This window comes from Anabas testudineus, chromosome 22 (assembly GCF_900324465.2).
Source record: "Anabas testudineus chromosome 22, fAnaTes1.2, whole genome shotgun sequence".
Classification (NCBI taxonomy): Eukaryota; Metazoa; Chordata; class Actinopteri; order Anabantiformes; family Anabantidae; genus Anabas; species Anabas testudineus.
In genome coordinates, this window is record NC_046630.1 from 17,288,814 (window position 1) to 17,311,280 (window position 22,467).

General features: G+C 43.9%; 1 protein-coding gene across 1 annotated transcript; it reads right to left on the bottom strand.

Annotated features, from left to right (window-relative positions):
* Positions 1-45: 45 nt before the first annotated feature.
* tprn (taperin) lies at positions 46-22,289 on the bottom strand. The gene is given in 5 exon segments (XM_026340043.2): positions 46-3,019; positions 3,162-3,286; positions 4,043-4,241; positions 19,922-20,677; positions 20,679-22,289. Coding segments are annotated over 5 exon segments (2,568 nt in total). The 5' UTR covers positions 22,104-22,289; the 3' UTR covers positions 46-2,956.
* Positions 22,290-22,467: the final 178 nt, after the last annotated feature.

Genomic DNA, 22,467 nt, shown 5'->3' on the forward strand with positions numbered 1-22,467 from the left:
ACTGCAAGGAAAATGTGCTAGGATTGAAATGACACACGTACAGTATTTACATTTGTTCAAGTCTTCTATTTATTGAGTATGACATCACTTTGCTTTTTTTAATTTGCCCAAATCATTGACAATAACTTTACAGTTACATCTGCTGTGATGTAGATTTACAGACGAGAGGGAAAGTAAAGGGGGAACATAATGGAGTTTCTACCACAGAGTCGCTACAGCGTGACCAACACAAGCTGCTCACTTTGCAACAGGAGGAGACATATAGGAATACACAGGCAGAGGTCATGTCTGACAGCACCACCATTTACACTTCAGAAGTCCAGTTGTGTGTGTGTGTGTGTGAGGCCATCGGAAAAAGTTCTTGCTGGTTTCAGTTAAGACAATCAGTGAAGTTTCCCACATTTCACTCTGCCTCTTTGGCCCTTCATTTCCAAGAAAGACAGAGAGCAAACAATTCCCACAAAGAGTAGTTGTCGTCTTTGGGGTTTTGGTCGCTGAAGTTGCTGCAGCAGATCCAAGTGGAGCTTTCTATAAAACTAAGTCATCTCAAAAAACCACAGTGTTGTATTTAGAAGGTTTAGCTTCATACCTACAAGTCATGTAAACTTAAAGTATTTACAGTTACAGCTAATTCAAGCTTGGGCATTGTCATATAGTTTATATTTTCTGCCAATCCTGTTTATATTATTTGTATTTATTTGTTCCAGATTTAAATGTAGCCATCAGTATGGTACTTTAAAGAGGGTGCCCTATGGGAAAACTGCACTTGGTCTACTGTTTGTTCTCACAGCAACAAGGCCGACAATCATCCGAGTTTTTTTGCAAGGCTGTGGCAAACTGTCAAAGAAAAAAACAAAACTAAATGTGGTCTCTGCATTAATCGGCGGCGCATTCATGTACGACTGAAGAGTTCTATTCCAGAAAATCTCATTCATTTTGATAAAAAAAAAAAAAGAATGAATACATCCAATCTACGAAATGACGCTCTGCCAGTCAGAGGCTCACAATTCTAATTCATCTAGTAAATATGATATACAGTCAATGGTTGTATAATAACAGTGGTCATCGTTTCGAAACCAAACTCTTCAGACAGACTTCTTTTTTCTTTTAAGTGCACATTTCCTCTGTTGCCTACTCTGCTCCTTCTCAGGAGGTGCAAAACAAAGCTAAAAGCATGACAGTGCAAAGACATTTAACATCCAAGACTCCAGACGGTAATTCCTAAAGGTTACACATCTCTCATGTCCTAACAGCAAAAATCCAGCCTGAACAAATTTCATCTGATTGGAGAAATAAAAAAACAACAACAGTAGTAAGAAACAAATCTTTGTACTTAAGAAAATATGGTGGAAACTGTACAACAATACTGGCCGAGGGAGTCTATCCTGGGAGTGTAAGGAATGAGTGAGGCCGTTACAGCAACACTTTAACCAGTTGGCATTATGAGTAAATAAAAAAATCATCTGGAAACGTGGTGCAGTCTCGTATATAAAACAAATCTCAATTAAAAAACTCATTACATATTCTTTCAAACACACAATCTTGCATTCGCTCTCACAAACGTGCCATATCAGAAATGATGGATATCGTTTACTTCATTACTTCGATGGACCGACGTCTTTCTCTGTGGAATGTCAAAGTACATGAGGTCCGACTGGGGGGAAAGAAGGAAACGAGTGTCTGGTTTCTTCCACACCAGCAAAGTCGTCTTTCCAAAATAAAAAAAAAGTTGTTTTTTGTTGTTTTGTTTTGTACATGAGCAGGTCTCAGACATGCAACTTCAACTGTAAGCAGGAATAAATACACGAGAAAGCAGAGAGGTGTCAGGAGGTCTAACAGCTTTTGATAAACATGACACAGATACTTTGATAGAGGATATACAGAAACATTCTACAGTATGACGTTCTTCTCAACAGCAACACGGACATACAGACGTTATTGGCCAAGGTCACTTTTTCAAGCAGTTCATCAGAGATCAGAGAGAGTTGCTACTGACTGACTGGAAGTCTTCCCCGCGGTGCATATGTTTCCTCCCTCACCACAAACCGGGGAAGCGCGTTGAAGTTTGCTTGCCATTACCGGATGTCCAGCAGCTTCGATACAGCATAGTGTACTATAAAACGTACAAAAACTAAAGGCATACAGAAGCTTTACAGTAAAAGAACCGACTAACTGAGGTCAAAACATGCAGGTACAAAAAAAAAAAAGAAAGAAAACTACAATTGTGGCACCCTTTTACCTTTTTTGTTTGTTTGTTTGTATATGCATGTTTGAGTCTGCCATCGATCTGCTGTACGCAGCTAGATTCGTCCTCCAGGTCGTACCTTTACGACCACATCCTAATGACATGTTTCCATGCTAACACTGAACTCTTGTCACCGTGGCAACACCGACACATGGGCACTGGCGGCTTCCTGTTCTTTATAAGGAGCTCGTCGAAAGCTTTCAGCTCATTCGCTTGTTGACATCTTCTAAAAACCTTAAGCTAAATTTAATATGCAGACTTGGAAGCAGGAGAAACATGAGGCCAGAGCCTGAAAAAGAAGATGCGTCGCTGCAGATTGTGATTCTGTCTCGTTAGAGAGGATGAGGAGGGAGGGAGGGAGGCGGACAGATCAACTGTCCAGGATCAGTGGGAGAGGGGAGTAGGCAGCCCAGCTGCCCTTAGGATTTGTTGTGTCATGTCAGGAAGAAGGTGGGAGTGGAGCACCCATCACCTGGCAAAAATATCTTCTGCTCTGATGTGCAGTTGGGAATGTGGCGTGCAGTGTTACTGTGGCAGGAAGTCAGCCAGAACAACAAAAACAAAACAAAAAAACAAACGAAAAGAAAAGAAAAATGTTTCCTGTCTGATAAGGAAGATGTGCTTAGAGACGGCTGCAGTGTAGAGCTGGAGGCAGTTCAGACCTGGTCCCACAGGTGCTGTGATGCTACTGTACCGCTGGTTTGGTTTGACTCAGAAGTAAAGAGCAGGTTCACTGCTGTAGTCAGACAGAGAGGAGCTGTCTGCCGGTGTGAGCTGAGGAGAGAGGACACAGTCTCAATGTTCTGCTTCAGTCTCGTGTTTTTGCTAATTAGCTAACGGACAATTCACCAAAGAAACGTGACAAACGTCACTGTGACCCGAGTATCTCTGGGTTTTAGGGTGTTGAGTCACTCACCATGACCTCTTCTGTCATCTGTGCCTGCTGTGATGTGCTGTCTTCCTGGTAAACACTCTCATCGCGTTTGTGCTCCTGCCACGCGTTGAAGTCCACCGAGTGCTTGGGAATGTAGCTGGAAAGGTCTGCAAACAAAAAAAGAGCAGATCAGTATTATGTACATGTCAACATGTATTGCCGTTGCTGTTTCGTTTTCATCTTCTGCATCTTTATAATCAAGCTTTCAAACACTTTGTATTGAGTTGTACCCCTTCTTTTTTGCTATAAATATTTGCTATAAAATATTTTTCTAGATCTGATGCACAAGTTTTCTCAAATGCCATTCACACTTTGTCCAGTAGGGGTCTCTGTCATCATACCTATTGTTGTTTTACACTTGTACCATACAAATGAAATTGAGGTTAGTTTAAAAAAAAAAAAAAGAGCATAATCAACAGTCCTGTGCCTAGTTCTTACAATTTTCTCATTTTCCGTGTAACCTCCTGTACTTTTTTAGTCATCCAGCCTTTGATTTAATTCATTCATTGTGCAGTGATGACTATGTTTCATTCCTTTATAGATAAATGCTATAACAATAATAATAGTTATTTTATTAATCCCATTGACAAACTTTTTGTGGACAGGCAGCTGGATGTAAGGCGCCAAGGGTTTAGGCCTCAGTGTCTTGGTCAGGAACTGGGCGTCAAACCACCAATCCCAGGGTTTAAAGGTGTTCCCCCTCCCACTACCTTACCCTGCACACTCAGTTACAGTCGCCCCAGTCTCTCTCTAAATTTGATTGCAGAAACCACAATGTTACAAAAGACAACGATGCAGCTACACAGGCCCTTCACGTGCAGTTGAATGCTCATCACTGCACGTCACACTGCGTGTTGCCTCACCGTTGCTGTTGCCCGTGTGCGTGGGTGAGCTTGTCAGGCTGGGCCGAGGGATGTGGATGCGTCCCACCATGCTGGGCTGCTCATCTGGCACCTTCGCGTCTTTCTCCTCCTCGTCCTCCTCGCCGCTGTCCCAAACGCTGCTCTCAGACGGATACTCGTACGTGCTGTGGAGGCTCGACTCGTTGAATGAGATCTTGAGCTGAAAGCAAAGAGGGAAAACTATTTCAGAAATCTTCAGTCTATGACATTATCAAACTACTTTGATTTGAACATTGTTCACTTGAAGCGTTTCCTAATGAATAAAAGTTATAACTGTGTTGTTTAGAGAAACAACAAACAACACAAATAGTACCAGTAAGTAAATGACATAGTTCTATTCATGTTGTAAAGACACAATGACACAGATTTCCACATTTTTGGATCCATGTATTGTTGTTGTTGTATTTTCCCTTCACTGGCACCATGATAGAAGAAAATAAAACCGAATGCCAGTAGAATTTGGCTGCAATTTGGTTAACTTGGGCAGATGCCTGTTCATAATCACAAACAAGCACTTGGTTTTAAAAATATCGAGCCGGCTGGCAACAAAAAAAAGGACACAATACGGCTACATTCACATTAACTGCTGAAGTGGCCCAAATCCTTTTTTTTCTTTTTTTTGCCAGCAAGTTGTAATGTGAACTAACTGTGAACTAACTGTGAACTAACTGTGAACTAACTGTGAACTAACTGTGAATTTACTGTGAACTAACTGTGAATTTACTGTGAATTAACTGCAGTTTCCTGATAGGAAGCACTGTTTTCACAAAATTCATCTTCTCTCCCAGTTCACACGAGCTCCTCATTCACAGATGAACCAAACAAACCACTGTTTGCAGCTCGACGCCCTCTAAACTATACCTAACACAAAAAACAAAGTCGTCCCCTCAGAGCTCCAAATCTGGCAAAGTAACTCCAAAGATAGTCGTGTGTTTAAACACTCCTAGCTCATGTCCATATACGACCAACATCACATAGCTTAAGTTCTATGTTTAGATCATGTGATGACCATCGAGCCATCTCCATGACAACTGAACGGATTCCATCTGCTGTTTGTTGACGTCAGACATCTCTTTTCAAAGCACAGGTTGTTTTTCTGCTTCAGAACTGACTGCTGAACTTTATGAGCACACTAAACACTAACAAGTTATTACTCCAGCTATTACTGCTGTGTCATTATACCATCTACATACATCATCACGCCCCAGCCACTGCAGCAATGTCAGTTTAGCTCAACGCAAACCTCATAACTTATTCAATAGAGCTTTTAATTTGGATTCTTGGGGAGCCAGCTGCAGTTTGTTTAGACCCATCTGTGACTGCATGTACTGTACTTCACATGCCCTCTAAAGTGGGACAGGTGGTGCGCTTGCAGGAGCTCGGGTCCTGTGATTGATCGTCTCAGAGTGTTTGCTGCGAGGCCTGTCTGTTTGGCAATGCTTCAGCGGTCTGCAAACACGGATCCTTGGGGTGAGGCGAGTCCTCGCACTTTGCTGCACCGTGTAATCCAACATGAATGGAGACTGTGCAGCCAGAGGGGTCAATGGTTTTAGCTGCCAGCGAGCATCTCACCCCATTCGGTTTTAAGGATTGTGATAATTCAATCTATGGGTTTAGCAATTAACTGTCGATAATAATAATAATAATAATAAACGTAACTGCAATATGTGGCTTTATTCACTACTCTCCATATATTATGTGCATGTTTCTTCATGTCTTCTTTTGTTTGCACATTTCGAATGTTAACTTTTCTCAACCAGTTCTTCAGTTCAGTAGGTAAGTAAGTTCATTAGGCCTGTATTGTGCATGATTTCATTTTATAATGTGCTCTGCAGTCCTGTTCTACACCCACAGCCCTTAAACCTTTAAGATGACAGAAGGCCCATAAATGGTTTCTAATAAGTTACTATTCATGTGTTCTGGTCACATGTGGCTGTTGCAAACTCAATAAGTTTTTCTTGAGTTACCATAGAGATGAGACCATCACAGTGGCACAGGCCAGCAACATGTCTTCCAAGTCTTTGGACACTTTAGCTGAATTTCAAAATGTCATGTAATACGATCTGAAATGTCTTGAAAATGAAAGAAACGTTGGCCGAGGAAAACAACAACAGCTGGTGACAGAACCATTGTGAGAGCTGTGAAGTAAAACAGCTCTAAAAAACAACAGTCAGAGACATCAGAGTCCAAGTTTTAATGAAGCAACATTGGAAGAAGATTTGAAACACAGAGGACAGACCAGAAGAAACCCGCCATCAGCAGTAAGAACGAGAAAGTCAGTGAGGAATTCGCTGACAAAGTACAGGTGAGTCAAAAAGGATCAAAGGGACCAGATCTAGATGAGCCTCTAACAACGTGATGGAAGAGCAGAAGAAAGGATCCAAACCATACAAGCTCCTACATCCAGTATATACTCTGGATGAGGGTCTAGAAATAATGGACAATGGTGAAGGTCGAACATCGCTTGAGTGCAAGAGTCTTTATTTACAACAAGATTTACAACAGTAGTTTACTGACTAAGGACAATGGCTAGGATCCACAGACTAAAGGAGGTGGATGTATATATTTAAAACAACGCTGGTAGATTTAAAATGAAGGTGGACACATTAAGGACGAAGGTCAACAAGTTGACAATCAAACTCATGGGTTTATAGATTCTAGACAAGGATCTACAGAGTTTGGTTAATAGGTTAAAGATGAGGTGTTAAAGACACAGAGCGAGATCGAGGGAAGTGTCAACAGATTAAAGACGAGTGTACTGTACAGAGTAGTAGAGAGTACAGACAAAAGACCTACAGCATGAGAAGCACGTGCTGTTTCAGGGCTCAGGTCTATAGATTCAGAACAAAGGTCTACGGGACGCCACCTTTAAACTGGTTGCAGCATCGGAGGTTTGAAGAGTCATGTTATGATGAGTTAACTGTTGTCGTTGCTAGATAATGACATCCCTGAGGAGGCTGTACTGTTTTGCTCTCACACTAGCGTTTACACTACTGTAACCTTCAAGCCAATTACTCATTACATGTGACATTAATGTTCAGTTGATTCTTAGCCACAAGGTCACCATGTTTCACTACATAAAACATAGAACAGGCCAAACAACAGCACCGTTCAATTTGGACTAAACCAACAACTCAGATTCATGCAGACACATCTTTTCATTGACCCAATTATTATCCTAAAATCAGTGTCTTTCCCACTGAGAGCCAAGAGAAAACATTCATATTCGTGTTAACAGCGCCACAATTCAAATCCTCTAGATACTAGAGGAGGCGCTCATACTGTTACCATCTTAAAAATAAAAATAAAAAGGACCCTCCGTCGCACACGCTGCCTATTTTTAAACCCCAAACCTCCTTTTTTATTTCCTGTGTTAAATCCTACACCATGAAAAGTGCGTCCTTTCTACGCTGGCATCCTGTCTCAGAGGAACTCTCCGGATGCCAAGAGTGAATCTATCAATAAATCAGGCTAGCTGCTGGGCTCGCTTCCTCTTTCATCGTCTTTCACTTTTCTTTTAGTCTGGTCTTGCGGCACTCTTCTCACATGAGACTCCTGTTAGATGAGACTCCTCTGCAGCGCTTTACTTACTTGTTGTCCTCTCTCTGACTTCATGTTTGAGCTGTTTAGCAGCACTGGTCCAACATGCAAGACATTTAAAGCAGAGCAAAACATTTAGGCTCACAGGACTGATCTTTGACAGTATACAGGACTTCCCATGCTGCTGCTTGAGCTTCAGCTGTGTGGCTTTTTCAACTCTATAATAAAAGCTTGCATCAAGGAGTCAGATTCGTCTTCTGTCCTCAGGCTGTGGGACAACTCAGGCTTGCTGTATTTCTCATGCACATCAGTGGGCTCAGACAGGATGCTGTGGCATCAGCATGCCACTAACAACTGACTAATCTGGTTTTGTTTAATCAAAGACTGAGAGAAAAGGGAAACTATTTCCTCTGCCATGTCACTTGAGCTGCAAACCACACAGGAATATACTGCCTAGGCTCCCTCGACATTTAGTTTTGAAATGCATTTAAAGTATTGACATGTGAATTACAAATCACATAGTGAGCTCAGTGGGTGACATATATGACGCTAGGTGGGAACAGTGATCCACAGTTTCAGAGATATGCTGAGTGTCCATAAAGAAATCTGACAATATTTAATCATTAGCTAGGATTCAGTGAAGAGCTGGGTTATGTGAATATTTTATAATAATAAAAAAGAAACAGTGCCTGTTGGATGTAAAAGGAAACACAGATTGATCGAGTTTCATTTCAGCTATGTGCCAGATTTCTTAGCTTGCACAGAAAAAATGAGAGGTTCTGAAGCTGAATACAAATTGAAACCAACTTCTCAGGACTGTGTCTGCAGTAACCGGTCTGCAACATCAGATGGAGGTGCGGGGTGGGGGTGGGGGGTTGAGCCAAGTAAAACATATTTCTACAAGTTCCTTGTTCCTTGTGTTACTGTTGTTCCCATGTTGTGTATAAAGCACACGGTGACTTGGGGAAAACTGATTATGTCTTCGCGAATGTGCCTCAGCCAATGGCAAGACGGGACCAGTGCCAGGAATTTTTCCAGGCCACCCAGCATGGCATGTCCTCGATTGGTGAAAAGTGGTTCCTACTGAATGGACACACACACGCGCCCGCGCGCACACACACACACACACACACACGTGCATGCACAGGCTGGATTGAACTCAAAAGCTGCAGAGTAACAGTGAAGCTATAACAGCACAGTTCTCTTCTTCTCACTGTGGGTGTAGCATTAGTGTTCACATGATGTGCGTCTCACTGGGTGTGCATCTCTTTGAAATGCGTATCTGCGTTTATCTCTGTATTGTCAGGTGGCACAGGGTGTGGTGTGTACAGTGATACTGGCGGTAGGTGTGCACCTGCTCATATACAATATGTGTAGAAGAGCGAAAGATGCCTCATGATCACATTTTTTGCCAAAACACTGCAGCTAATACACATCGAGGTTCTTTAGTGGACCAGCGGTATGTAGCGGCGTGGAGGAGCCTGACCAGCTGCCTGATTAGAGCTAATCTCCAGGCAAGTAGATAATGTGAGAACAGCACCACAATGAACCGGATGAAGAGTTTAGCAACAGCTGCATTAGTACCTGAAGGGCAGGATAATAACGTCTACATGTACACAAAGCCTGCGGTGCACCTCTCTATTGTGCTGGGAAATTAGGAGAACTACTGTGGACTAGACAATGTCATTTAAGAAACCAAGTACTAGATGTATTATTAATGATCAGGTTCTACATTGAGGACACTGACAGAAACTGTTCCAATGAACATTTAACAACTGTAAAATAGATTTTAAAGGATCTTCGGATATTTTGTGTTACACTGTACGTGACTGTCTGCTTTGTAACACAGAGTCACAGGAGAACAGCTACAGTGTCATACCTGTGTGTATGTTCAAAAAGTCTAATGATGCATGAAGTAAAGCTGAAAGCAGAGGGGAGATGATGGCACAACTGGGTCATAATCGGCTCGTCTCAGGTGAGGCAGACCTGTGCGATCGAGGCACAATGCATGTTGGTTCATTTTCTGTCCAACTTGATCCCGGCAATGTATTTTCAGAACTTTTGCCCATTGTTTGGGATGAAGTTGGAAAAAAATGACCTCGGTGACCCTCATGCATCCGTCACCGTGGGCCTTTTTGAGCATGTGCACCAGCGACCTCCTCCAGATGCAGGGATAAAATAAAATGATCCTACAGTTCTTTTAACCTTTCCAAACGTTGCTGGACTGAATGGATCAAATTGTCATAGAGAAAAAAAAGTCCATTTGCAGGGTTTTTGAAAAAGCTTTTTGTGCTGGTGTGTGTCAAATGATCAAGGGGGAAGTCACAGTACTGCGCTTTGACCACTGTGTCATAGTGCTTCATTGTCCAGCGGCAATCCTGTTTTCTATTTGCTCGCTGCTCTTCTTCCAAAGAAGCTGAACACTGAAGCTACCTCAAAGAGAAATGTCTGTGAGAAAGGCATCAAGCTATTGCAAGTAGCAGGATGCTGTGAAGACTGTGTTATGAATGTAACAGGCAGGAACTTGTTCCAAATGTCAAGTACATAGGCGACAACAAAATAAAACAAAGCTGTTCGGAAGTTGCAGATGGAGGAGCGGGCACCATGTCTGAGGCTGTGGGGCATTTACTGACAGAGAAGAATTTAGATTTAGGAGAAAGGCAGCAGTCAGAGAGGAATCGAACTCAGCGGTGCACAGCTCGTCGTCTTGCTGAAAAAGTTTTATCAGGATTTGAGGTTGTTTTTTTGTTCTTTTGCAGTCGGAAGTAACCAGCAAACAACTGGATGAGCCCCAGCTGAAGTTTACTCACGCACACACACACACACAGAGGTGACTGTCAATTCACACTGCTGTGTCAGTGGTGTGCAGATCACTGAAAGCCCTAAGAGATGTGCTGGAGCACTTTGCTGCCTCTGGCACTCAGGACACTCAGGTCTGCTGACAGATGGCAAATGGTTCAACTTTCTGGCAGAACAGTCCTCTGAGAACGTCTCTCTCTATGATGGAGAGGAACTTGAAAACCTACTGACACACTTCTTATGTCATTTAAGTGCACAGGAAGCTCAGTCAGAGTTTACAGTGTTGAAGAAACCCATGGTTTCCAGTGACCTGTGTGCTTCACTTTCCTTTCTGCAGGTTGCACAGACTGTGTTACATGAGCACAGCGGTGTGTTCACTGAAAGGGAGAAACTCATTCACATAGCTGTGGTTATACCTGTTTGAAGCATGTCAGGATAAAAAGCAATTTAAAAGAAGATTCATAAATGATTCAAGTCAAAGAGACGACAGAGAAAGAGACAAAAACCAGGAGAGATACATTTTCAGTTCAGAATAGGACTAAATAAGACCTGTAGTCCCAGCCAAGTCTCAGACAGTCAGTGACAGATGATATGTTTTGGTTTGTAATAGACAATGACATTCCTGTGCATGTGTAATGATCAGCATCATTAGTGCGACAAGACAAGCAGCTACAATAACTTGTAACACAATAAAACGTGCTTTCACTGCTGTGTGTTGTTACAGCCTGTTGCTCTACTGTGCAGAAAAAGAACGCCACCACTGTCACCACAGCATGCTACGCCACTGATAACACCTATAAACACATTCCTTACAGTTATTACAAGTCATTAGCTGAGTGCCAGCAACACCCTGCCGTACGCTGAAGGAGTGATTTGCCTTCACTTAAACAGGAACGGCACACAATAGAACTTGTAGGAGGCAGGGATTCAGTCCAGAAACGTGCACCTCCAACGCAAAGTTTAGGCGTGATTCACCTGTGATATTTCGACAAAAGGTCAGCGCACGCTGGAGCTAAAACCACAGCACACCTACTGAAAAGCTCTGTAGCTGGAAGCCATGCTGTAGAATCAGGCCAATGTGTAGGTGTCGGCACTTTTCTCGTTACATACGAGACTGAATCAGGTCTGTTTTTTTTAAGTGGAAGTGCTTCAAAGTGCTACGACCATCATTGATTAAGTATCACAGCACTGGTATGGCTGTGAAAACTCTTTAACATGTGTAGGTGGTTGGTGCTCGCAGCGTGGGCAGAGAACACTGCCAAATGGGAAGATTTGTGTTTACACTGCCATGTCTCAAGACTGTGTGAGTCAGTGCCGTAATAGTAGCTGCATGTGACTACACACTGCCACAGTGGGTGTGTGTTAAAGTCTCCCTGTGCTGCATTATCTGACAGATAAGGAATAGATGGGAAAGGAGAGACACTTCCCAAACTTGTTTGGATCAACAAGCCTGTTTACTACAAGTCTGCCTCGGACCAGTGGAGCAGCTTTAATATGTTCTCCCCTGTGAGAACATTATTGTTATGAAGACATTTTCACACACTCTGTATCAGTCAGGTGACACAACGGGTTGGAGATCAAAACCTGATCAGCAATCAATTCCTAACAAACACCGAAACTAGGAGAGTGTTTGGGGGTTTAAATACACAAAAGCTCACTTCTGGACTGTGATTTGTTCAGGATGGAGTGTGACACTGATTTCCAGGGATCAATATGTGGAGCTTCAAACACACAAGACTCTGAATGACAGAAAAGCCATTAAAAAGCTAATGGGAGTGTCTCACACTGATCCATAGTGACATAGTGATATTTCTACTGCTTCTGTGAACTTTGGGACAAAGATGAGTCAGTGATTGACACTATTTCGTGGCGGCATGTTGCCGCACAGCAACAAAGGTGGAAAAAAGGTCCTCATTCAGGACAAAGGCCGCATGCTGCACCTTTACAAATATTTTGTGGGTGCTTGCAGAAAACAGACAACATTTTTTCAGTTTTACGTGTATAATAAAGCAGCCTGATGTAGTTATACAATTTGGTCCAGAAGCCATAAAGAGAGCTTGCATAAAGTAACTGGTTTTTAAATCAACACATCTCACTTTCTACTTCTATGTGCAGATGATTTAGTGTTTATGTAAGTTACTGTAATAATAACCATAGCCACGTAGATGCTAATCGTTACCTGCTAAACAGCATTGTCAAGATGCTGCCATTTGTTCATCTGAGGCCTCACTGTGACTAAATGTCTGCAGCTTTAGTTTTGTTGTGTTTATTTAAAAAAAAAAAAACAATATCAGCTGATATGTAATTATCATCTTCAAAAATCCAGCATGAGCCAGACTCTAAAATAACATCTAGACAATAAGAGGGTGCCAATAAGAGATGATCCGCGCCGAGGTTACGCAAACAGGCGAGGGAGCAACAAAACAGAAACATGTATGGAGACTGTTTCAGCCCTTTCCTGAAAGAACTAACCCTGCAACAACCTACAACACACTAGTTCTGTGTTGAACATCACAGGGCCCAGCTGTTTAGGCCTCCACCCACAGAAACACTAATTTAGCTCTGCTGATTACAGAACCCGCTCACCAAGAAGCCATCAACATCTTTAATAGACGACATTCCAAGTTTGCGTAGGTCTGCATCAGGTCAAAGAGCTGCTCGTAACAACTAGTTATCCATCAGTTACACAGTAAGTGATGGATCACACTAGTGTGTGTGTGTGTGTGTGTGTGTGTGTGAGGGAGACAGACAGAGAGTGTGTCTGTCGTTATCCTGGAATCCTAATGACAGGATAGAATTGCCGCGGCTCATGTTGCCGTGGTGACCAGTGCCATGGATATATGACAGAGGGAAACGGGAGAGTGGAGGAGGAGGAGGCAGACAGTGAGAAAGAGGAAAGCCCGGCAGTGAGATGGACAAAACTAAACTAATCATTAAGGACATCACAGACTCACAGGATGGCACACGGAGCTAAACTAACCAACACCTGCCCCACTAAATACAGAACTACTATTTGTATACTGCACACCTCAGTCCTGGAACGAGGACTTGATAACCATGAAAACATTCAGGGCCTGACACGTTGCCCACACAGAGAGAGTATTTGAATAAAATTTACATTATGTACTAAAAAGCCTCAATTCCCAGGAATATTTTGCATTTGCAATGGAGGAGCTTGAGCTGGACATACAGTGTCATTGAGACGCAGCAGATGGCTAGGCCTCTATAAAAATGTACCCTCTAATTATCGATAAGGGCAAACTAATTGAACCCGAACAGATATCTGTCACAGCAGCTTCTAGAACAAACACTGCAGGTATTAAAAGTCTGTGGCTTCTACTTGCTTGTTTGAGTCGCCCACAGTTTCTTTTTATAAACTTTCAAAAAACCCCAACCGGTAACATCCTCTGCTTTTAGCCTCTTCATCTTTTAACTCGTGCACTCTAAACACACACACACACACACACACACACACACACACACACACACACACACACACACACACACACACACACACACACACACACACACACACACACACACACACTGAATTAAACATGACTCTGATAGTGGGGCTTTGCTGGTTGAATTCTAATTACACCGACTTTGCAGGGTTGCACATGTGCTCGAGGGCTTTGTGGGAAACCTGCAAGCGTGTATTTGATATGTAGGTGTTTATGCATGAACCTGGCATGGCTGACTGTGTGTGTGTGTGTGTGTGTGTGTGTGTGTGTGTGTGTGTGTCAGCCACATACTCTTCAGAAGAAATTACACATCTTTTCACCAACAGTGATCAGTCTCTCTGAAGAGAAGGACTCAACTGAGTAAAAAGGTCCTTTTCAAAGATGGTAGTGGAAACGTCCCTCGAGGACACCTTCATCTAAGTGTTAAGACTGGTGATGTCTTCTGTCCTTCATTGCAAAGATTCTCTGTTTCACTACTCTTTGTCACTGCACAAGACAACAGTTACAGAGCTGATGTATGGAGCAGCGTGAGGCTTTTATACTGTAATTAGATATGTTTCAGATGGGAAAAAAGCGCTGAGTGATGCAGGGGCTCAGTGCTCAGTGAAGGACCACAGGAAATGAAGTAAAAGTCTGAAAAGAACTGGATCCAGCCGTCTGTCTGTTTTAATCAAGTATTTTAACTTTAATTTCACTTTCACTTCAGCTGTTTGTCTTCTTGGAAGGCTCCACCTCTTGGATTTCTAAATCCATTTATGAACTCTGCAAGTTTCATCATGAGGACAAAAAAATAAAAGTGGAGCCCAAGATCTGTATCCTACCTAAGAATAAAACACATCATGTTTCTAAGAATGAAAAAACCTCACCAACTGATATTTTTTATATTAACAATACGTCAGGTCTGTGTATGATGCTGAGTTGTTTTGGTTTTAATACCTGCAACTTAAATGCTCTGGCTCACATAGTAGGTGCTAGCTCTGGACTGGTTCCAGTGTGGAGCCAGTTTGCTTTAACTGGTTTGCTTTTCCACATTCTAGAGAGCAATCACAGAGCCACATCGTTATGTCACTGCACACGTCTGTATCATCTCAGCTTTTCTCACCCATGCCATGCCAAGCCCAACAATAGCAATGACATACTATGCCTCTTTAAAAGTGTTGCTCATGGTTCACAGCATTCATTGGCATCCAACCGCAACCAGTGCATTAGTGCTGCTCATCTATGAACAATGATTACATTTGATAAGAAAGATATTTACCTAACATGTCAGTATCTATAACATTTCAGTATAATAAATCTATCGCGTGTTCATCATTACAACATTACAATAAATGAGAAGCTCCAAATTTCCTAATCAGGCAGAATATAGAAAAATAATATAATATACAAAAATAACAATAAAACAATAAAATACAAAAACAAAATCTTTGTTCTGTTCCCACATTTCTAGTGATTTTTTTTTTTTTTTAAAGTTACATAATGAACATCATTTGCAGAAAGATGTCATGTTATTTTTACCCTATAAAAATGCACTGTCTCAAAACATTTTTTCTTGGTTTCTGAAAAGTAGATATTACCACTAAACTTCAGTGAATTAATCTGTAGCATTTCTCCTGCCGCTTCACCTCAGGCCCAGTAAGGACAAAAAGGCAGGCAACTGGTTGCTATTATTCAACTTTTTATTCTTTTAAACAGGGCTTTGGTGTGGTAGCTTTCAGGAAAACTAAGGGAGGAGGGACTGGGAATGTCTGCTGGGTGGTAAATAATTAAACACAATGGACTTTCACACCTGTAGCCCAGGCGCACAATGTAAATGTAGGAGTATGCCCTTTCGCTGGCCTTCCTGTGTAATTTGGAGCTTTTAACCAGTTAGGATTTGTATTTTTAACCTGCGTGACATTTGACCACAAGTGAAACACACACACACACACACACACACACACACACACACACACACTAAAACACAGGTCTTCCTTCACATTCATCCACAGAGTCAGAGAAATGTTCCCATATGAGGGACAGCAGACATGCTGAGACTAATTTCTATCTATTTGGAATGGAATATGATCATTATTAGTCGATTAATCTAACTGCACGTCTTTAGACTGTGGGAGGATGCTGGAGTAACTGAGAGTACTACAACCATTTGGAGTGAAACTGGACATTTCAAATGTGGTTTTCTTAGAGCCAATTGCTCTCCCTCACTTTGAGTTTTTCCTGCTGTCTTAACTGCTGCTGGAGCTTGACGGTCAAATCACCAGATGATCACACCACCAAGATGCTTGTTTGAAAGCTTGGCTGCTAGTGCTTCAGATTGAGAGCAGAGACTTTGAACTTCTGTTTCCCGCAAAGGTGGGATGGGATGGTAACATTACTGTTTCAAATGCTAAAAAAATCTCCCACCTCTGCCACAGTTTCCTGGTCTTGACAGTTATCTGACTTCAGCGGCTGCTCTGCCTAACAAGGTGATACATATGATGAGATATGTCCTATATTAGTCATCAGTTTATCACAGTCATCAGGGGATTTTAAGAATAGTTAAGTTATGTTTTATCATCTAACCTAGTTTAAGGTGAGACATATTGATATCTAACCCAGCTCCCACTGAAAGACATCATTCATCTCAATAATTATCACTTTCAGTAACAAACACATGATCCTTTTCCCCAAACCACTAAATCATTAGCTTGATTAATCATAATTACACATAAATATGCTGCATATATTAAATTTAATTAAATGAGTAATGAGTGTTTCCTCTTTGCAGATACACAGTTGATATTAACACTGAAAAAAGGCGAATGTGGCATAAAATCACTTCTCTTTTTCTCTGAATGCTGTGCTGACAAAAACATGGTCAATCTCCCTATTCCCGTAATAACCAGTCATAGGAAGCAGAGACTTCAGAAACAAACCACTCCGCCCCCTCCCGTGTCTTGTTCCCAGCTGCATCTCTTCTCTACGAAGAGAGGAGCAGCAGCTTGTAACAGTTGAAAGAGAAAAACTGTCCATTCTTCTTGTGCAAAGTCAAGAGAGACCAATCAAATCAAACTGCAGATGGAAACTGAGTCAGTCCGGTTCCGTGTATATCACTAGAAAGCCTGAGTCGATTTTATGCAAATGCAGGAGTGATGCAGTACAAGAAGCCGCACTTGACCTACATAGCTTGTTCACAATTCCTTCCCCGATGCAGAGAAGGAGATCACAGGAAGCTTGGAAGCAAGGGGACAGGCCTTATTAACCACCACACCAGAGGAATAAAGCAGCGCACTGAGGGTAGAAGGGGGGGAAACAAGGCAGAGAGGTGCTCGCATAAAGACAAGAGCACGGGAGAGACTGTTCTGGATGTGTTCCAGCACTTTGCACAACTCCTGAGACTTTAAGAAGCAGAGCATGCAGCAAAAAAGCATCAATAGAGTAAAATAGTTTTGGATCATCTAAAGGAAGAGATGACGATTTGCCTCAAGCCCTGACGTGCATATGGAACATTCTTCTCTAGCCAAGTTACTCATAAAAAATAGGTTTGGGCTTATTGGAACGAGAGAGTCCCAAAACCCAATCCCATACCAGAGCGCTGTGCTGAGGCCACTCTCCGAGGCCGCTCTCACACAGGAGCGGCACTGAACAAAAATTCCACACAAATTATACAGGCCTGGCCAAGCCTTGCTGCTTTTGTAATTGCCTATGCAGCCCTGCCCAGAAAAGAAAAGAGGACAAAAAAAAAATAAATCTGGGCCTTGATGATGACCAAGAAGAAGAAACAGTTTGGTTTGTGAGCGATGAGAACAAAAGACAGGATGTGTTCACGTCTCATGGCCACACTCTCTGCTAGTCAACATGCACATGTGCATGCACACGCTAAAAACACGCCACAAACAAGCTGCACGAACAAGTGAGCAGCCCGAACGTGTCTCAACATACGGTCGTGATGTGCAGGCGAGCGTGGCTCGAACCCACAGAACTTTTATTTTTAATCCCGCTGTAGTTAAAATCCCACAGTTTCCATTGATACTAAATATATGAGGCTGAATTACAGGGAAATGTGCAGAAAAGGCTACAGAAGAAAAGTTTGAAAGAAAAGTGTAACAGTTAAATATGTTGTCATGCTGGATTTCACTGAATTACTAAGAAGTAAAGTTAGATTTTCACATTTTAATAAAAGGAAAGCACCTTGAAACTGAAACTGTCCCTTTTTGATGTCTGAATATGGTTTCATGGAAACAATTACAACAGTATCCAGACTTGTTGAGGTTTTATACTGTGAGCAATGCAAAGGTGACATACAGTCAATTTGAAATAATAACAAGCTCATACAGAATGTATGTAGATAATAATTCTACATTTGAAGACATTTTACACCAATTAAAAGACAATATATCTCCATTATTTTCTAATCCTATTGTACACCACATGTTAGCTGAAAGAAAAGTGGCTCCATACAGGAAATTGAGGTGGGTGCAGAGTTTCCACTTGATAAAACTGTCAGTAGCCTGAGTTTTTTTTGTCCTGCTTGCAAGACGTAGCTGGATTTACTCCGAGAGCAGAGGATTACAGCCGATCAGGTCAAGGAAACAAGGCTGCGGGCCAAAGTCTGAGAGGCTGACACACCGGCCTACATTGAAGAACTGCCAAGTGGCTCAAAATATTCAGCATCAGAGGTACTTTGCAGTTCAGAAAGGGTGGGGCTGTGATGTAACTGCATCCTTGTTAAAACACTTCACCAGTACAGTAGACAAGGAGGAAGGGTGGGGGATGATATGTGTCAGTGGTCCCAGGCTGGAAATCCAGGATGCTGTGGTTATGTGATCCACACCCTGAGCATCTAAACCAGAGCTCTACAAAATGTGGTGCACCAAGTAAAAATTCAAGCCAGAGGCCGCAATCTCTTCATTAGAGATACCAGAGAAACATTAACACCAGCATGGTGAAAACAATGCTCGGCTGAGTGTGAAAACAGCCTGCAGCCCTCGCAGAATTAATTAGAAAGACTGTTATTTAATTAATCCCTAATACAGATGAAACAGGAGCACTATGCAGCAAGACCTTGAACAACTAAGCAGCAGATATGTGATTGGGATTGTAAGATATTTGTGATGCCTCAAAGACATTCTGCTACCATTTAATTAGGATTTGGGATCGTGCTGGTGGAGCAGCTCTCAGCTTTGCACAAAAACACAGAATTCATCTGTAACAGAAGCAGTAAATGCATTCGTCAGAGTCGGGGACAGGTCAGAGCCGTCCCGAATCCCCCGGATTCCAAATCCTGAGGACTGAATACAACCTTGATGAGATTGTTGAGTCAACAGACTCGGAGGGCCACCTAACCCAATAATGTGCTCCGAGAGAAATAACACGCTTTTGTGCAACGGCAATCCACAGCAAAAGGCGCTGTGTGTTGTTCCAAGTGGCTGTGTAAACACACACGTTTAATCCACTTAGGCACCGAGGCCTGAGAGCGGGTCAAGTGATGGGATGTGGAGATTTAAAGGGGCAGACACTCGCAACACAATCCATGAAAATAACTGTGAGGATTAATCCCAAGGTGGAAAGAACCACATGAATCCTTACAGAGCACAGGTGACCCTGGCTTTGGTTGAACAACAAGGTGCACAGAAATGAAAAGGATATAAAAAGTGAGTCTTTCCTGTGTGATGCTGACTAAATTTAGATCAGAGGAAACTTTAATGATCCCCCTGAGAAGATTTGACACGTTATACAACTGTGAGGACACAATAATATTACTACTCTGAGTGCTGCAGTGGGGAAGGATCGTGATTGAAATTATAGTTCAAACAGCTATTTTGTCATTATGTTTGCATCTCAAACCTATTTTTGATTAACTGATTAATTAGTTGATGAGAAAATGTTTTTAAAAATGAGTATCTCATTACATTATGAGAACAGAAAAGCGGCAAATCCTCACGTTTGAGAATCTTGGTAATTAAATATACTTAATAAATACTTATTTATATATATATACAGATTATAGAATACAGTTAAATAAATCCATGAAGCCTGGTTCAGTTTTTTCTCTTACCTTCTTGCCTGTAGAGCCCGTCTTGGAGAGGCAGGACTTTTCGAGGGACAGGTACCCACCGATGACCTCAATCTCCTCCACAGCAGGGTAGCGTTTCTTCAGCAGGGAGCCCAGTTGTGCATAGGGGGCCTGTGGGGGGGTGGATCCTGCTGGAGCCTCTTTTGAGGCTTCCCGCTGGGGCTCAGGTGAGCTCGGCTGGACCTCGGGCTCCACCCTTCGTTTAGGCACCACAGTGAAGGTGTTCCCCTTTTTCCTCTGCACCATGGGACTCGGAACAGGGACACGCTGTGAGGGCTCCACATCAATGTCATCTATGTTTGTTACTGGCAGCTGATCCATGGGAGGTTGTTCTGAAGCCAGAGAGGGCGTAGAAGTTTCAAGACATTGGGCGGGAGGATCTGAGGGGATGGGAGATGGGGACGGTGGGGAGAAAGGAGGTGAAGATGGGACAGCTGGGGAAGATGGGGGTGAAGACAGGGCAGGCAGAGAGGAGGAGGCTGGGGTGAGAGCAGGAGATGGAGACAAAGGTTCTGAGGCTGGAAGAGGTGCAGGACTTGTGGCAACAGAAGGAGACGGTTCAGACTTGGACGGCCTCGTTATCCTCTCTACCTCCTTCTCCTCCTGCTGTTTCTCCTCCTTCCTGGTTGAAGCTGTCAGAGTGGGCGTAGGGGCATGGCTCGTTGGCACTCCTGGTGTGGGCACCTCTGTGACTCTGTGGGAAGGGGAAGACTTCAGGGGACCAGATGGGGCTGGGCCTGCTTGCTGCATTTGAGGCAGCAAGGCAACGCTTGGGGATCACTGTGAAGGAGTTCCTGGACTGCAGGCGCAGGTTTGCGAGGGCCCGTGCTTGGGTGTCCCCATCTGGAATTTGGGCGAGGTCCGGCTTCGGAGAGGGATGGATTTCAAAGTCAGGTGAGGCTCGAGTCACCTTGGATGAGATGGGGCTTAAGGGGGACTCGGCACGGGCATGACGGGTTTCTGGAGAACTTGGCACCTTGGGTTTAGGTGGCACCTCTGTGCCCTCCCAGTCTTTGTCACTGGTGGGCTTCGTTACGCCCCTGTCTGTCTCATCTCTGGGGGTGACAGCCACACCACGACCCCCACTCTCCTCAAATCGCTGGCGGAAGGAAGACACAGGGTAAGAGGGCCCAGCGGGGCGCTGAGGGCTACATGGCTCAGAGATAGCGGACTCTGACTTTGGTTTGGAGGACCGGGGACTCTGGAAGACAGGTGACGATGGCTGGCTGCTGCCCGGGCTCATGACCGACGGGCCTGGCCTGGGCTTTGGCACCAGATCTGGCTGTGGCTTGGGCCAGAGTCTTGGCCTGCTGTTGGCACTACAATCCAGATCCAGCAGGTTTTCTGTGCTGTGGGACTTTTTCTGCAGCTTCCCATAGTTACTGTCAAACTTCTGCAGCATCCGACTGACCCTGCCCTGACCCTCACCTGTCTCAAAGGATGGGACCTCATGATCCGAGCGGCCCAGGGTGCTCAAGTTCTCCTCGCTCTTGCTTAACGTGGTGTCATAAATCACCACTTCCTTGGCTCTTATCTCAGTCACAGCACTCCCTCTCCGGTCCAGGAGGTCATTCAGAGAGCTATAACTGCTGACACCATTTTGTTGCCATTTGGACCCGGTTTTTACTGCTCCGCTCTCCGGAAAGTAATCAGGATCCGACTCAATGATAATGATGTTGTCAGCTCGGATAGTCCGGATCCCGGGGACGCTTCCGTACAGCTCCAGGATGTGCTGGACCGGCCGGGCGCTGTTGTCTCGGTCCTGTCTCCTCCTCCGCTCTTTCTCCAGCTTGATGAACGGGTTCTCCTCCAGCGGGCCCAGGCTTTCCTGCAGCACCAGGCTCTCCTGTCTGTCGTCCTCCCTCGGTGTCCGTGTCTCTTTGTTGTTTGCGAATTGTTGGCTGGCCGTGCTGATGGTGTAGTTCCGCCCGGATCCGCTATCTTTCCTGGGTCCGCTGCTGCTGCCGTTCACATTTCCCGTCAGCTCCCCGTTCACCCGCTGCGGACCCGCTCCGCCGGGGCTTGTCTCGGCGGCACCGGCTCCCCCCGACCCACCGCCCTTCGCCTTCCTCCTCTCCAGGATCTCTCGCTTCCAGGCCGGCATCCTCGGGCTTTCTTGGCCGGCCTCTTGGCGGAGGACGCGCACATCTCCTCCGCCAGACATCGCAGAGGGTGTTGTTTTGTTTTGGAGGAGATGAAGAGGAGAGGGGCAGGCTCCGAGGGGTCTGGCCGCAGTCCGGTGCGGCGGCTATGAAACAGTATCCGGCTCTGACTGGACCTGCAGCACAGATCACCGCACACTCACACTCATCCCGACCGTCTCCTCTCCCTCTGCCTTCTCTCAGACTGACTCTCGCTCCCCCCACAGCCCCTAAACGCGGCTCCGCCCCTCCTCAGCAGCACGAGCGGCTTTGCTAGTCCCTTCCGCTTCGTGATTGGTTGTTGTGGCCTGAAGATACGCCCCCTTCAATTTATTAAAAGGCCTCACAGTGACGTAAGCCACTCCCGTTTCTATTGTTGACTGAGAA